The following is an 18,614-nucleotide window of genomic DNA, read 5'->3' on the forward strand; positions in this document are numbered from 1 at the left end:
AAAAAACGAAAAACGTAAGAGGAATATGTTTACACTAAACAGTGTAAAGAAAGGAGAAGGAATGAATTCAACATTTCTACAATCGCACATCCTTTAAGAACATAAACTTAGCTGCAACGCATACGAATACAAAAGAAAAACTATCTGGATGCTTAAAATATGGATTTGTAAAGTATTTGGTTGTTTGTTTGTTAGATGGTTGGCTGGCTGGATTGTATCCTTGGCGACATTTCCCACAATATAAAATAAGAAAAACTGAAACATATAGGAACAGAAACAATATACAAAACTAACAAAAGCTTTGGCAACTAAAGTTTCATTGCCAGCAGCTGAAAGTAGTGACTTAGCTCATTTCCCACCATCACATGCTGCCTTCCACCGGTTTCGTCATATTACTCGTCCTCGCACTCATCATCATCACCTTCATACACCAACACTAAACAGAACAAAAACTATAAAGAACTTAAAATATACACATACACACATTTATACTCAAAATCACACCAACATCACCAACTTAATTTCAACAAACTTGTACCCTTATTGATTCGAAGTCATGTTAAAAAGTTTTTTAAATCAAACATTTGGCACCGAATCTGAGTTATCAAGGAACATGTTTTCAAATGAGACTGTTGAATGGATAAAACTAAATTTTAAATGTCCTCTATTAAATTTCTCTGCTCTAGTTCTCCATTTGCGTGTTTAATCCTTTTGTACCAGAAATGTAGCCGGAGTCATACTGTCATATCTGGAAATCGACCCCGCTACCAGTACTTAATACCAAACTCGGTTGTCTGTCTCTTTAGTCGTGATAAGAGTAGATCCACTACTACCTAGCATGGCATACTTAACAAGGTACCAACACCTGTGATCAAACGAACGATTGTAAAATTTTGTTATATGGAGTTTGACAACCGTACGCTTCAAGCATGTATACAAATCTATGTACATATAAAAACTTGTAAGCAACGCTATGCTGGGCTTATGGTGTCACCTTGTATTCAGTACATCCTGCATCGTGCTTTGAAAATTTAAGCATTTGGAGCAAGGGCCATTTTATTACATAGTATATAGAAAACTACTCAGTAGATAATAAAAATTTGGGTATCCTTTTAAGTTTTCTGGGTTTCATAATAGATAGAGGGTATATATATTCCGTCATTCCGTGTGTAACACCAAGAAATATTCATCTGAGACTCAACAAAGTATATATTTTCTGGATCCTTATGAAATTCTGAGTCGATCGAAAAATACTTCAATACAAATAACTTATTAAGAAATAAAGATATTGAAATAATATTCAACATAAATATGTTTTGTGTATACATATATCACTTTGCAATATATTTTTCGGATTGGTCCATAATTGGGCATAGCTCTCATATAAGGCCCATTTCCGATAACCACGTAATCGCACATATTACATAACAGAATGAAGATATCGGTATAAAATTCATCATGAATGTGTTTCAAGTAGATATAAAACACCCTGCGAAATTTTTTCTGGATCGGTCCATAATTAGTCACAGCTCCCATGTAAGGACCACTTCCGAAAATCGTTTATGCAAATATCCAATTAAGTAATAAAGATATTTTAAAAATAGGCTATATAAATAAGTTTTTTTCGGATCGGTCCATAATTGTTCATATCTGTCATATAAGATCCACTTCAGAAAATCGCATATTTCATTGATAAATAAAGATATCGGAATAAGTATATTTTGTGTATATAAGAAATCTTAAAAAAAAAATTAGGATCAATGCATAATTGGTCTTAGTTCTCATATAAGGCCCATTTCCATAATATATAATATATACGGATAAAATCCGACATAGTGTGTTTTTTTATCGATAAATCATTCTTTTGTTCGGATTGGCCAATAATTGGCCATATCTCCACAAAAGGTGTACATTCCTTATCACGGAACCACAATTTAAACTTTCACAATTTATTAAATACGTTTATAAGGGTTTTCATAAAAAGTAGCTTACAGGTGGAGGGTATCTAAGACTCGGCATAGCTGAATGTTGCACTCTGACTTGTTTTATTTATTTCTAGATGAGATATTCATATCTAATTAATCAATATATTAACTTGAAGGAGTAATTTTCATATTAGCAGCATTTTTAAATACAAGGACTCTTATTAACCGATTAAAGGTTCCATCAGAACCAAAATTTCTTTAAAATCTCATTAGAGGCCACCACTCTTTGAATTTCTTTTCGAATGGACCTCATATATATTCTACTGCTAAGAATAACAACGACATAAGCAACAACCGTTCAGTTTGTCAGTCTGTCATTCATTCATTTATAAACTCTCTAGTAGAACTAAAGCAACAACCACTAACGTGCATCGGGGCGTTTCAGTGGCGACAGACAAAATAGCATCATAATCATTTAAAGTCATTCGAAAGCGCATAAAAGGATCACAACAATCGCCGAAATGGCCCATAATGAGCTCGTAAAAATATTTGCTACCTAAATAAACTTTGCAATCTTACTTTTTTTGTACGAGTATTTGTATCTGTATGTATGTATCTTTGTTGTTGCTTTTATATTTTAATGAAAAAACTTTTGATTTCAACATTGTATGTCTGAGTCTGTAGTAGGGATGTTTGTCTAAATGTATTAAGCGAAGGATGTGTGTATGTTTTTATATCAGAATACAGTGGGTGTGTGAGAGTGTTTGTGCCAATATCCACTATGGTGGTGGTCTTTGTGAAGGTGATGTTGCAGGTTTATTTTTCGTTTTTTTTTTTTTTCTTCGGTGATTCAATATTAAGTTTATGGAGAAAAGTATGTATCTTGGTAAGTGTGTTTCTTTGCAATTCCACTTTCTGTTTCACGGCAAATATGCCGGTGGGGGAAAGAAAAATAGTTGCCAACTAAAATGATGTGATTGTGCGGTTGGTTGTGCTGTTGTTGAACATTGTGTAGTGCATAAAAAATATCTTAATGAAAATTGTTGTGTTTATTAAATAGTCAATGTAATTTGGAACATGATTTTTAGTAAAGTGGAATCGTAAATATCACCATAAAAGCTTAAGAATATTGAACCAAAAAAAAAAAAAAAAAAACACTTAAATATTGGAGTTGATTTTGTGTGCGCTTAAGTATACATATAAAGATTAAATAAAGTATCTTGACGATATTGTTTTTGTTGGCAAAGAAACACTTGTTGATATTTTACAAATGGAAATGATTGTTAAGGCCCAACTATAATGTGCATAAGCTTGCTTAAGGTAATGTAAAAATCGAACGAAAAGTCTCTCAAATGATTAAGAAAATCCGAGGAAACTTTTAGGTGGCTATAATGTACTTACGTGTATTCAAAACAATTTAGCTCCATTTACACATTTATGTGACACACGTAATAAAAAAATACATATTTCAAAATATTTTATTGAAATAAATTAATTTACTTGTAGCTTTCCATTTTTTTTCTTTATTTTCTTTGTGTATAATAAACAAACAATTGATTCCGTACGTAATGTGCTGTCAGTATCGCTCCTTGCTTAAGCAAATAAAATTTGACGAAACTTGACGAAACTCTCTTAAGTACATTATAGTTTGTCACATACATTTTATATGTATTCGCACAGTCGCTTAAGCTGACATCAGTTTGTTTAAGCATATTATAGTTAGGCCTTTAATAAAAGAGTAAAGATTACGTCCATGCACAGAGAAAACAGATTCGTTGTCACAACCGAATTTGTTTACAATCGAATTTGTTCGGTTGCATGTACTTCCACAAAAATTTATTGTAATTATCGAAAATTTCGTTCCATAACACTATTTTTTAGAACAAAGGTTGGTTGTTACTACCGAATTTTCAATTGAAGCCAGGGAAATTTTAGTTAGCGTAACTACTAATTTTTAAAAACAATTCGGTCATAGGAACCGAAACTATCAATATTAAGAACCAATTAAAATACATGTTTTTATGTTTTTTTGTTTATTTGTTTATTTTTACTGTTTATTTACTATTGTATAAATATTATAGATAAATTGAATTACACATATATGAACATATGAATACATCTTGAATATATACATATTTTGCAGAGATATGTGATAAGCTGTTATATTTTTCTTGTGATTGGCTACATCATCAAACAATTTGCACTAATATATACAGTTTACCGCTTTCTTAAAATAAATGCAAATATGTACATCTTGATGTTTGAAATAATCTTGAAATTTGTTTACTAAATTCGTCCTGTATTTTTGTTAACTGCATGGTCAAATTATGCCCTCATACAAATGCACGAGGAAATTGTATCAAACATTATCTGTACAGTATCTGAAAACAGGACAACGGATTTTTCTAAAAAATCTTTTAAAAGAAATAGTTTCGATTTTCTTACCATAACGTCTATGCGATTTCTGGGTACAGACTTCCTTGGGTACTTGGGGTTGCTGGCCACTTTCGAGGTCGCAGGTCTGCGGAAATGTACGTTTGTTCTTACTTTGCGTACACGGGTACTTAAAGCGTCCTTGATAATATTGTTCTGGGCCTTTTTAGGCTTTAGCAAAGCTACAGCCTTAGCCTTCGAGGAGAGTTTGTGCTTCTTACCAGCAGCAGCCTTCTTTTTGGTATTCTTAGTTTTTGGCTTAGCCTTAGAGGCAACTTTCTGTGCAAGAGAGGCTTTCTTGACAACTGGTTTTTTAGTAGCAGCAACAGATCTTTTAGCTTGATCCGGCTTTGCTGCACTTTCCTTTTTGCGAGCGGCAGAAGTAGTAGCCGAAGCCTTCTTCTCTTGTTCCTTATCACCAGGCTTGACAGCGGTTTTTCGGTTTTCTTTGAAATTTAAGACTATCAATATTTAAAAAATGCTTGTAGGTATGGACACACAGCGTTCTGAAATTAAACATGTGATGTTTATTTCATATTTCATACATGAAAAGAATTTTTACTTACAATTTCTTTTAAAAATCTGCAAAACTTCTATTTATTTAAAATTTTTTATTTTATTTGTAAATGTTTGTTCTTTTTTATTTCTTTATTATTTTAGTACTAAATATTTTTAAATGTCAAGTAAACTAACCATTTGTATATTGAATTCGATTGGAAATACCGAATTAGATTTTATTGTAATAAATATCGATTTTTTCGGTTGGAAATACCGAATTATTCTCTATTTTATTAATATAACCGAACTTTCTATACTTTTAATTGAAGTATGTGGATGTCACAACTAAAAACAAATGCTTGGCATTAATAAAAAGTTGTAAGCAAAATTGTGATTACAAGTACTGATATTTACAATTGAAGCAAATAATTGTATATTTAATTCGGTCTTGCTAAATGACATAATTAAAATAACCGTTTATAAAGCTCAAGTTGGTTAGATTAACTGAATGTATAGTTAGGCGAACCTTAGTTCGATTACAGTTTTGTTTTTTCAGTTGTAATTATATAAAATATGTTGAAAGTATTGTTTTTTAATAACTACAACTAATATTCTTTTATAGTAAATAAATAATTGCAACTGTGACCGATTTCCAACCAATCATTTTTCTGTGTGATGCACATTATAATTTTTAGATAAACTTGTCATCATTGATATAATTTTAATAGGCATTTGAAACTCATTTTTATAAATTTAAATTCTGGTTCTTGCAACTTTAATTACCTTAAGATAATAAACAATCACAACAATTACACATTCGTTTACAGATTATTTATTTCGATCCTTAAACAATCCTTATCCTGAAATAGATCTTCAGGTATGTACAGTACACGAAAAATTTATTTATGAAATAAAAATGAGTCAAAGCCCTCCAGTTTATACTTCAGTCTCATCGTTTTAATGGGCTTCCGAGCTACAACGTATAATTTCGCATGCGTATAGAAGAATGTTGTCGAGATACGACTTGGACCTCTTGGGCGCATAAGTCCGATTTTAGTAACTTTTTGCTGTTTTCTATAAAGCTCTGCTATGCTTTTTGAGTAATATCCTTTAAGATGTAAATGATCGATATCAACTTATTAAGAGCTTACTATTAACATAAAAACTATTCAAACCTGAGAAGTTGTATGTTGGCTTTCTAATTAGAGAGAAGTTTAATTAACTTCTTTAATCAAAATTTAGTTTATTAATATTTAATATTCTACAATTTAATAAACAACGAAAGCATACAATTCACATACATATAAAATATTTTTAAAATAATTATAACAATAATACATGAAATGGACATTAAAATAATAAAAATGAAAAATCTATTAACAGTTTACCACGATTTTTCACAATTTGAATATTCCATTAGAAATATTTTCATTAAATGGTACGAGTATTATTTTCATTTCACATCGTTTAACTGTATTTAATAATTCAATTACCAAATTTATATTCTAGAACTGAACCGTGTACCGAGTAAAACAATTCATTCGACAATTAACAATTATCATTATCAAAAGGAGAGCATCATCCAAACACCTTTACCCATGCATACATGTAACTATTTTACAACTACAATATGTATGTATGTACATTAGGGTAATAACCAAAATTAGGCCCTATTACTACGTGGTAGCCAGTAGTGTTCCAATAAAACAGTTTTCTCGGGTCATTTTGGTGCAAAAACCTTTCGCGGCAAATCGATTTCCAGAAACCTCTTACAAACAAATTTGCATAAATTTTTTATATAATAATCTACATGCAAAAATTTTCGATTTTGTATTAATAAATTTAAAATTAGGTTTAGAGTAAATATCGAAAACTTAAAGGTTTTTGTCGCAAAAACTTTTTTAACGCTCGGGAAAAAGTTATATAATTTACGTACTTTTTTATACTCTATGTGGAATGGAAAAGGCCCGTTTGAAAAAATTGTAAAAAAGTTATTACCCTAAAGAATATACGTATGTAAGTACCGATATATACATACATATTCAACTGCAAATATACTCCTGAAAAATATATGGAAAATTAACAGCACATACCAGTAGTTTCATAAAGAGTCAGTTGCATTTTTTTTAATTTTGATTCAGACATATAAATATGTTTGACACTCGTTGTAATAGAAAATAGGAAAGTCAATCGTCAATATGATATGACTAGGTAATCTAGAGTAAATATAATTTAAAAATTTTCTGATGTACCTTGGAAAATAGTTATTTAATCCTCCTGAAGAAATCTGTTGCCAATTGTCCATTTGCAATCGTATGAAGTGTGACTTAAGCTACGTTCACAATGATAGAGTACACCACTTTGCAGTGAATTAAAACGGGATAGTCAAATTTAAAATATTACTGATGAAATGAAATACAATTTGCTAGAGTAATTTTCATTCAAAACATTGTGAACGATGCTTTACTCTCACTACTTCGAGACAGTCATTCTGAACTGTAGGGTTCTGTGAAGGTGTAAATGTTGTTACCACTATATGCTTTAAATAAAAGTGCGAGAATAAATGAATGTATGAATACGTGAGTGCGAATGGCAACAATCATTGGAATTAAATTGAAAAATACAGGCCAAAAATCGAGTTACTCGTACCATGTACTGGAATGTTTTCTATGCAGATACAGATTCTGTAGGCCTGAAAAAAGAAAAATATGAACGAAGAGGTCAAATAATTAAATGAACTTTTTTTTATTTAATTGTTTGTTGTTGTTAGTAAATTTCGTTGGTTTTGCTTTGGCAGTAGTAGTTGTTGTTATTGTTTATATTTTTCATTCTGGCCATTATACATACTTATTTTTTCATTAAAATATAAAATACCAACACACATACAAATGATTTTAATTTTTTGCTGTTGGATATTTTTGATCGTTATACGCGCACGCATGGATTAACTTATTAAAATGCAATTTTAATTTTCAGTCTCGTGCAATTTTATTACAAAATTGGTTTTATGGAATATAATATCTGAATATCTATATAATCATACTATACAAATATTTAAGCACGTTTGTATGTGTAAAGTATGACTGAATGAATAAATAAAAAAAACGAAAAAATGAATGACTACTGGACGTATGTGAAATGCATAGATAAGCAAAAAAAACTCACAATCAAACAATAATTTAAAGGTAAATTATGCACAGCATTTGGCAATTCTATGGCAATATATAAAATATAATTAATAATATTGTCAATAATGTAGTCACTTAAAAAATCAAAGGATTTCCTGAGAGAAGTCCTAAAACACATACATTTCAGTTTAAAAGATTTTTCCCATAGTTACCGAATTGGAAAAAAAATTGTAATCACATAAACGTTATATCCTCAAAAAAACCTTAATTAAATAAAAGAGATAAATATATCGTACATTTTTCTTAAATTTTTATATTATGTGATCCCTTAAATGCTATAGGTTTTTTTTTAAATTTTAATTTTTTGGTTTTCAACTCAACTAAATTTTTAAAGATTAAAAGTTGAAATGAAATTATATAAATTTTAAACATTTTGTTAAAAAGTGTAAGTTTTTTACTTAAACGACTGTAACTCAGACATTTGAACATAAATATTAGATTTCTTTTGAAAATGGGCTGAAAAATACCAAACTTATGATTTTAAAAGTTAAAACTTCAAAAATTTTGCTATTTCACATCTTTTATTCTTAAAAAGTAAGTTAACGAAGTGTAGTGGAAAACTAAAAACGAAATGGAATTGGTATGTATATGAGCACCCCTACATTTTATTTTTCCTCACTTTTGTATCACAGTGTTATTTTTTAAAATTGAAAAGCTTAAATAGTCTGAAAATGTAATTAAATAATCAATATTTCATGTCATATTCCACCATACAATATTTGTTTTTAATAATTCATATCATCTTAATTTTTGACAATTATCATATTAATTTTTGACAAGATTCAGTTTAACGTTCAGATAACCAAATAAATTTCAAACGACAAAGTTTGACGAATTTCTTCCAATTGTATTCAAAGTTTCGAAACTGTTTTTTTAATCGGTTCTGCCATAGAATCCAATTAATGTCGTTACTAGATTTTTATACAAAAAAAATGCGTTAGTCTCATGAAATCCAAAGTTGTCAGTTTAGCGTCCGATCTAGAATTTAATCTGTATCTAATAAAAAAATTAATATAGGATTTCATAAGACTAATTTGTGCCATTAATTGTAAAACAAGCAGTAAAATTTTATAATTAAAATTTTTCAATAAATTTTTTGAAACAAAAATACAAAAATTAGAAAATAAGGTACAAAATCTCAAAATATGCAATAAAAGAGTAAAATTATGCTCTTTTAGGAAAAACATGCAAAAATATTAAAAATATGCCAAAATTCTTAATTTGTTCTGAAAAGTGTAAAATCTTATCATGAGTCTATAAGACGCGCTATATAAAACATGCATTTGCATATTTTGGTTTTCCTGCTTATAACTGTCATTTTCGTACAGTCTGTACGAGTGGGTATTCCTCTAGGAGACACACCATGAAATGAGAAATGAAATGTGTTAATGTAGCCAATGGATTAAAATTTCTTTGTTAACACTTAATAAATCATATTTTTGTATAAACTAGATGCACGATTCTCTAAGTATACATATTTATGTATATGTACATAAATAAGTAACTGTGTATATATGTATGTTTGTATAGGTGAATGCAAATGTAATATAAGGAATAAATAATGTACATAAAATAAAACCCTTTGATGATAGTTTTAAAAATATTATACATATGTACATATACATATGTATGTACTACATACATATACATATGTATTTGCCGAGTTACAAATCGCATAAAATAGTCCTTTAACAGTACGACTGAAAATGTATCAACAATTCACCAGTTGTAGACGGTGAACTTGAAGTTTGTTGTAACAACATAAAGCCACTGTTTGCAAACAGTTGGTTCCGTTTATTCGCAGTCTATCTATTCATTAATATCGATTGGGTTGGTAAGAAAGTAAATTTCTTTATTGATTAAAATTTAGGTGAAATTTGTACGCATTTTGATACACATAGAAAATATGTATAAACGTTTAAAGATTTGTGCATGATTTGGCCAGCTTTAAAATTCAACATAATAAAGAAAATTTCCTTTAAATTTTGTGTGTATGTATGTATGTATGTATGTATGTATGTATGTATGTATGTATGTATGTATGTATGTATGTATGTATGTATGTATGTATGTATGTAGTATGTATGTATGTATGTATGTATGTATGTATGTATGTATGTATGTATGTATGTATGTATGTATGTATGTATGTATGTATGTATGTATGTATGTATGTATGTATGTATGTATGTATGTATGTATGTATGTATGTATGTATGTATGTATGTATGTATGTATGTATGTATGTATGTATGTATGTATGTATGTATGTATGTATGTATGTATGTATGTATGTATGTATGTATGTATGTATGTATGTATGTATGTATGTATGTATGTATGTGTGTATGTATGTATGCATGTATGTATGTTGTCAATGTCATGTCAATTAACGCCTTTTATGTAGAATTCCAGCGTAAATATATATATATATCTTCGTATAATCATCATTCATAATCTAGATCATATTGCTGAAAAATCCCAAAAGAGGATTCAAACATGAAAGTTTCAATACACATCACTGAGACGAAAATATCATAATTTTGCACCAACCCAATAAATTTATACAATAATGTGCATATTCTCTGGATAGTTTGTTGTGTTATTAAGTCTAGTCACAAATGTTGTCATAAACCATCTACATGTAGCACCACCACAACTTAAATGCGACAGTGTCAAAACATAAATCCAAATAATAATTCAAAACATTGATCATCATTGACATATGGACGGACATAGTTGGTAGCCACTGGATAGATAGAACAGAGTACTTAATCGTACTCGTATGCAAAGAAAGAACGAAAATTACCAAGACATACATTATTAATACTTATTGTGGACTTTATTCACTTTTGGTTTTCGACGACGATGTCGACGAAATTGTCGTCATTGTAGTTTTTATGATTTGAAAAATTCAAATTACATTATGACAAATAGTTTTGGCGCTTATTTTTCTCCACTTTTGTTTTTTTATTTTCATTGGATTTAGGAAGTGCGGTGTCAGCAGACAAACATACAAGTAAACCGACTGACAATTAAGACGTACATACATACATATGTATGTATGTACATATATACAAACATGCATGCATAGTGTATGGTCATGGATGGACTAAATGAGTTTTTGTGCGACACCATCGTCATACAAAAAATATGTAAAATCAAATATAGAGTTAAGCAAAACCGATGCAGAAACCAATAATACAAAATAAAAACTCGCGACTGTTGGTTGCTTCTATGTACAAATGTACAAACTGTTAAATACTTAAAAATTGCGAATATTTAGTTGCTACTCAGTTATTCATTCATGTGGCCAGTGATGGACAAATAACAAATTTTGTACTTTTTCTGTTCTAATCGATATGAATTAATTGAATGTTCTTTTTTAACCTGTATGAAATTTCGCTTTTTACTTTCCAATATTCTTCAGACTTGCAGGCATAAGTTAATCTTGACTTATGACTTAATAGGTACTATATAATACAACCAGAATTAAATATTTAGTGTGCAACCTTTTAGTTCACATATCAGACTCATATTAATTTTCCGTGAGGTAGCATTTTATTTTAGACGTGATATCTCGTTTAATAAGACCTTAATATGGGTTCATCCCAAAATCATCTTTACGTATTATTTTTGTTATATGTAATAATTTGTACCATCTATTATAATATAGTACTTTTCACATCATAACAAAAAGTACAATTTTTATTGAATTTACCATATCATTTTATAATTTCAGTTTTATCATTCCTGATTTGAGCTCTTACTCGTAATTGTCTGTATGTTTATGCAATAGTATTTGCCAGTGTTAGGGTTACTTGGAAGGCGCCATCACTTTTGGGTCATTAGCCTGCATTCTATTTGGCTCATTTTTTGCTGCTTGCTGTTGCTCTTTCTTCTCGACAAGTCTATTTGTTGTCTTTTTGTGTGCATATTTGTATTGTGGCATTAAAAAGTTTTTCCATATAATTTTGTTCGTTTTTGTAGATTTTTATTTTTCATTTTTGTCTGTTTTTAATAATAAAATAGTCATAAAATTGCATTTCGTTTTATTTATACTTTATTTATTTTGTTGTTTGTTGCCCAGTTTTGTTTTTTAATGAAGTTTATTATTTGTCAGTCTATATGTCCGTCCGTCTGTAGGTCTGTTTAAATGTTGCATTGTGATAAGCCAAAAAGTCATAACTTTTGTTGTCCGTTTATAATTTATATTTAGCTTCGCATTAAAATCATATTTATATTGTGGATTAAAAAATAAAATAAATTGTTGTTGTCAATATATGTAAGTACATACATATATGTATGTATGTATGTATAAATTTCAAAATAAACAATTTTGACACCTATTTCGATAAAAAGCAAAAATAATAAAAAATTTATTGTTTTCCTTAATCAGCCCAAAATTACGGAATTTTTGAGACCCATTTAAAAAAATCGAAGTTATTTTATTTTTCACAAATTATACCGAGGTCAGGATTTTGAACCGCTGGTAGGGAACTGAGGTCTATTGGAAAAAATAGTTTTTATTTACATTAATAGCCATCGATTGAGAGGTATTCCTACATTGAAATCTTAAAAAGGCTACTGTATATTATGTATATTAGAGTGTCACGAGGATTAGCCTTTTTAAGAAATTCATGTAGGAATACCTCTTAAATGATGTTTATTAATATACTGAATACGAGAAGAATATTTTTTTAAATCTGAATAAAACATTATAAGATCAAAATAATTAAATAATTAGGCGTAGTTATAATAAGGGCACACCTATTTTTCATATATTTTATATATATGTACATGTATTTTATAACACATCTTTCTGCATTAGATTTCAAATAATATCTTTAAAATTGAAAATATATTTAATCAATAAATACTAAAAATTACCCTTGAAGATAATTGTACTAATAACTGTAAAATTTTCGGGGTCACAAAAGTTAGCTGTTGAAGTTTATACTACAAATATTAGCGAATGCTTCTTATTTGGTCCGACGACCTCATCGGACCAATGTCGTAATTTTTAGCTTATATAGAAAATTATTTGAACAATCGTTTATCATTTGGTTTGGTCCATTTCAAAATTTTTTTGTATGTATGTATGTATGTATGTATGTATGTATGTATGTATGTATGTATGTATGTATGTATGTATGTATGTATGTATGTATGTATGTATGTATGTATGTATGTATGTATGTATGTATGTATGTATGTATGTATGTATGTATGTATGTATGTATGTATGTATGTATGTATGTATGTATGTATGTATGTATGTATGTATGTATGTATGTATGTATGTATGTATGTATGTATGTATGTATGTATGTATGTATGTATTGTATGTATGTATGTAGTATATATGTACATATTTAATATACATATGTATATTAGGGTGCCCTGTGGACCTCTTTTTTGGAGGAATTCCTCTCAAACGATGCGTATTAATCTACTAAATACGAGAAAAATAAAAAAAATATTTTTTTGAAAAGGCCCTCAGTTCCCTACCAGCGATTAAAAATCTTGATCTCAGTACAATATGTTCAAAAAAATTTCTGAGATCTTTTCGAAATGGGTCTCAAAAATTCCATAATTTTCAGCTTATCGCGGAAAAAATATTAACCATTTTTGTTAGGTTATTCCTGTTCCGCAAAACTACTTTAAGTGTATTATAAGTGGTATATAAATTTCAAAATAAACAATTTTGACACCTATTTCGATAAAAAGCAAAAATAATAAAAAATTTATTGTTTTCCTTAATCAGCCCAAAATTACGGAATTTTTGAGACCCATTTAAAAAAATCGAAGTTATTTTATTTTTCACAAATTATACCGAGGTCAGGATTTTGAACCGCTGGTAGGGAACTGAGGTCTATTGGAAAAAATAGTTTTTATTTACATTAATAGCCATCGATTGAGAGGTATTCCTACATTGAAATCTTAAAAAGGCTACTGTATATTATGTATATTAGAGTGTCACGAGGATTAGCCTTTTTAAGAAATTCATGTAGGAATACCTCTTAAATGATGTTTATTAATATACTGAATACGAGAAGAATATTTTTTTAAATCTGAATAAAACATAATAAGATCAAAATAATTAAATAATTAGGCTATAATAAGGGCACACCTATTTTTCATATATTTTATATATACATGTATTTTATAACACATCTTTCTGCATTAGATTTCAAATAATATCTTTAAAATTGAAAATATATTTAATCAATAAATACTAAAAATTACCCTTGAAGATAATTGTACTAATAACTGTAAAATTTTCGGGGTCACAAAAGTTAGCTGTTGAAGTTTATACTACAAATATTAGCGAATGCTTCTTATTTGGTCCGACGACCTCATCGGACCAATGTCGTAATTTTTAGCTTATATAGAAAATTATTTGAACAATCGTTTATCATTTGGTTTGGTCCATTTCAAAATTTTTTTGATTACCAATTTTGGAATTTATATACCCATTGTAATGCACTAAAAGTCGTTTTGCGGACCAGGAATAGTTCAACAATGATTTCGGAGTTTTGATAACCCATTTCGAAAAGATGATTCTCCTTAAAAAATGATTTTTCTCATGTTCAGTACATTAATACTCATCGTTTGCGATGTACTCCTAGGAAGAAGTGGTCCACGAGATACCCTAATGCACATATCGTCCCTTTTTGATAATTAGTACTATGTGGGCTTTAACAAAGTTATCAGAAAAGGAAAAACTAGTTTCATTTAATTTTGTTTATTTTTTTTTTGTGTTATATCGAATTGTTTTAGGAAAATATGGACTAGTTTACTAATGTAGTTTACATGTGTTTTGAAAAAAACAACTGAATTCTTAGCGCGCTTTAGCGCAATTCAAAAAACTCCCAATAGGACTTTTTGGAGAACAGTTTTAATATTGAAATATAATTGCCTTATTATGCACAGAACTGAAGATTTGGGTTTAGGGAATTTAATGGATATATTTGACCAAGTAGGTACTATGCAACGGATGTTACTTCAGCAATATTTTGGTGGACTTAATCTACTAAGCACGAAGACTACTCCTAATAAAAGCTCAGGAAAATCGGAATGCGGATTACAGCCTTTGCTTTTAAATATCAGTGCCGCATATATATGATTTAAACAAAAAGAAAAATCAGCGGAGGGACGGAAGATATTAAATCGACACAAAAAGTGATTTTAAGTTGATGAATGTACCAATAGGTGAGAGAGTATCCATTATTTGAGGTGTAATATTAACACGTGTAAATAAATTCATATTATGGTCGTATTATGCTTTAAATCAATTTAATTAGAAACACATAGGGCCCTTTTGTGGGAACATATGATATATGGGCAATTACACGAAAAGGTAAACCACTGCTGAAGTAACCAAATTCTTATAACTTTTGCATTTTTGAAGATAATTTCACAAAATTTGGTATATGTAGCACCAAAGACGAAGACTGTTGAAAACTTTTGAAATCGATCTATTTTTACACAACCAGAGAGTAGAGGTTAATATGTTTCTCATCTAAATTGAAATATTTATATTTCTTATCTAATATTTGTGAAAACAAGACTTTTAGTTTTTACGTTTACAACAAAAAATCGATCTATAACCAAAAATAATAGACATATGTAAAATTTGATAAATCTTTATGAATTTTGTGACGAGTAGAGGTACAAATTCCAATAATAAAAAAAATCGAAAAATACACATGGTATTATTTTCAAAACAGGGACGATATGTAAAAATATTTACACATACACTAGCTATACCCAGTGTGCTTTGCTACCCTAAAAACAATATAAATAAAAAACCCTACTTAACGATTTTGAAGATTCTTTTTTTATATAGATATGATATGTCATTCAAATTATTGCAAGTTCTCTAATTTTTCTAAACGTTAATTAAGATTTAAATGTAACCCATGAACATTTTGAATAATCTAATAGTTTCCCAGATATACGAAATGTTGTATTTAATTCATATGGGAGATGCGAATCCCCCATTGAGAGTCCGCCCATTATTCTCTAAATGTTCACATGAACGTCAAAGTTCTTCATGTAAAATTTGAAGATTCTAGCTCTAATAGTTTCTCAGATATACAAATTTTTCTATTTAATTCAAATGAGAGTGCCAAGCTCCCCTTGATTAAAATCCGTCCTTTATTCTCCAAAATGTAAAAAAATATAAAAGTTCTCCGTGAAAAATTTTAAGAATCTCGTTCTATTAATTTCCCTGATAAAAGAATTTTTGTATGTAATTCATATGGGAGGTGCCGCTCCGAACCCCCATTGGCAGTCTGCCAATTTATTACCCAAAATGTTTATATGTATGTTAAAGTTCTTCGTGCAAAATTTGAAGATTCTAGCTCTAATAGAAGATAAACGAATTTTTGTATTTATTAATATAAGAGGTGCTACGCCCTCTGCTGCTAGTGCACCCACTTTTTATCTTAAATAATCGTATTGACACTAAAGTGGCTCCGACAAAATTTGAGGACTCTAACTGTTATATTTTCTCAGATATACTGATTTAATATTTTCTTAATATGTAAGGTGACACGCCCACTATAGCCATTCCGCCCATTTTGTCAACACATATGAATGTCAAAGTTTTTCGTAAAAAGTTTTAGGACTCTTGTTGTTGTAGTTTCTGAGCTATGCGACTTTTAAAATTAACTTTGTATGTGGGCGTAGCACTTCGCCTACTTGAATACAAAAGGTAGCCTATAGTTCCTTCCAGACATAGAGGAAGATATTGTGAATATTTCAGGAAAATCGCTCCAGCCGTTTAGCAGTTTATAATCAATCAAACATACAAACACACATTCAATTTTATATATATAGATTCATATGAAAGTCCGCCCGTTATACTCTATATGTTCAGATGAATGTCAAAGTTCTTTAAGTAAAATTTTAAGATTCTAGCTCTAATAGATATACGAATTTTTCTATTCAATTCATATGGGGGCTTCAAGCCCCCCCGCTCTTTTTCCTCCAAAATGCTCAGATGAATATTTAAGTTCTTCGTGCACAATTTGAAGAATTTAGTTCTATTAGTTGCCCAGATAAACGAATTTTTGTATTTAATTAATATGGGAGGTGCCGCTTCCCTAATGGGTAGTTCGCCAATTTATTACCCAAAATGTTTAAATGAATGTTAAAGTTATTCGTGCAAAACTTTAAGATTCTAACTGCAATAGTTTCCAAGATAAACGAATTTTTGTATTTAATTTATATGGGAGGTGCCACGCCCCTTTTTGTCCTAAATAATAATATTGACACCAAAGTGTCTCCAACGAAATTTGAGGACTCTATTATCTCAAATATCAGGATTTTATATATTCTTAATATGGGCGTGGCTCCTCGCCCACTTAAAATTTCACAATAAAAAGTAGCCTATTACCTATTCCAGACATACAGAAATACGCTGTGAAAATTTCGGTTCAGCCGTTTTGTAGTCTATAACGTTCAAACATACAAACAAACACGCATTCATTTTTATAATGTATATAGATAAGATATGTACATTTAAATACAAAAGATGTGAGAAGTTAAGTCTTTCTTTTCATGTTAATGGGTTAGTAGGAGAACGATTGATTGAGTAAATAATTTTTGAGTATCGAAAATAAAACATAAAACCGTATTCATAAATATTTCAATCGCTTATTTATGGTTTATTAAGCACTTTTCCCAATTCCTAAAATAAACCATCAATAATTTAATTAATCGTTTATGAATTTTTCCCCGTATTCATTAACGCTTAATAAAGTTTCTTTAAGATATTGATGAAATATGAATTGGTTTTTGTTCTACTTTTCATACGAATGTTATACATTTTAGAATTCGTTATAATTCCTAAACAGTCTATGAGAACATAATATCAAGTTCCCACGAGCAGTTGAATTACTTAATTGGCCTCTGAATGACGATAGCCAATTAATCCGTTTCTACGACACATTCGTAATTCGTTTTGACAGCTCATCGCCATGTTGTTTTTTATTTCATTATTTTGTATTTTTTTTTGGAATATTAGTGTGTGTATGATACAAAAATACGTTTGTTTCATTAGCTGTGTTCAATAACAGAAAGTTGTTACTAGTTAGTACAAATTAGTAACAATTGTTACTGGAAAAGCGTCAATTAACTCAAAAAACTTGCAAGTAGAGAAGAAAATATATAAAATATAAATATGTAAAAATGTAGATACATACTTATAACTATTTTGGAAGTTTTAATTCTAATTTGAAAACAAATTTTGTAAACTTATCGACGGTTTAAAAATTACATATTTGGTTTCCTAAAAGTTTTTACTAGTAAAGTGATCATTTACTTTTTACTAATTTGAGAGTAATTTTGTAAATTTTTATTTTACTCTCTCGTTGCAAGTATTTACTGGGAAAGTATTATTGTAACAAACAGCGTTGCCACTCACAATTTATTTTTCTTACCAAAGTTCAGACAAAAAACTACCAAAACGTTCCAAAAACTACAAAATTTTTCCTTAGGGACAATTGCTTCTGTCTAGAGTTTCATTATTTTTAAAACTAATATGTAATATCATACAATG

The 18,614-nt window shown here is 29.2% G+C and overlaps 1 protein-coding gene across 1 annotated transcript; it reads right to left on the reverse strand.

Annotated features, from left to right (window-relative positions):
* Window positions 1–4,291: 4,291 nt before the first annotated feature.
* LOC119616009 (histone H1.5-like) lies at window positions 4,292–10,934 on the reverse strand. Its single transcript, XM_037972124.1, has 3 exons — window positions 10,895–10,934; window positions 4,371–4,804; window positions 4,292–4,306 (listed from the first exon to the last, which is right to left on the reverse strand). The coding sequence occupies exons 1-3, from the start codon at window positions 10,932–10,934 to the stop codon at window positions 4,292–4,294; spliced, it is 489 nt and encodes a 162-aa protein (XP_037828052.1).
* Between the last annotated feature and the right edge of the window lie 7,680 nt (window positions 10,935–18,614).

This window comes from Lucilia sericata, unplaced genomic scaffold, assembly GCF_015586225.1.
Source record: "Lucilia sericata isolate MDLA Ls3-8-SP2 unplaced genomic scaffold, ASM1558622v1 Contig000052F_arrow, whole genome shotgun sequence".
In the NCBI taxonomy this organism is placed as follows: Eukaryota; Metazoa; Arthropoda; class Insecta; order Diptera; family Calliphoridae; genus Lucilia; species Lucilia sericata.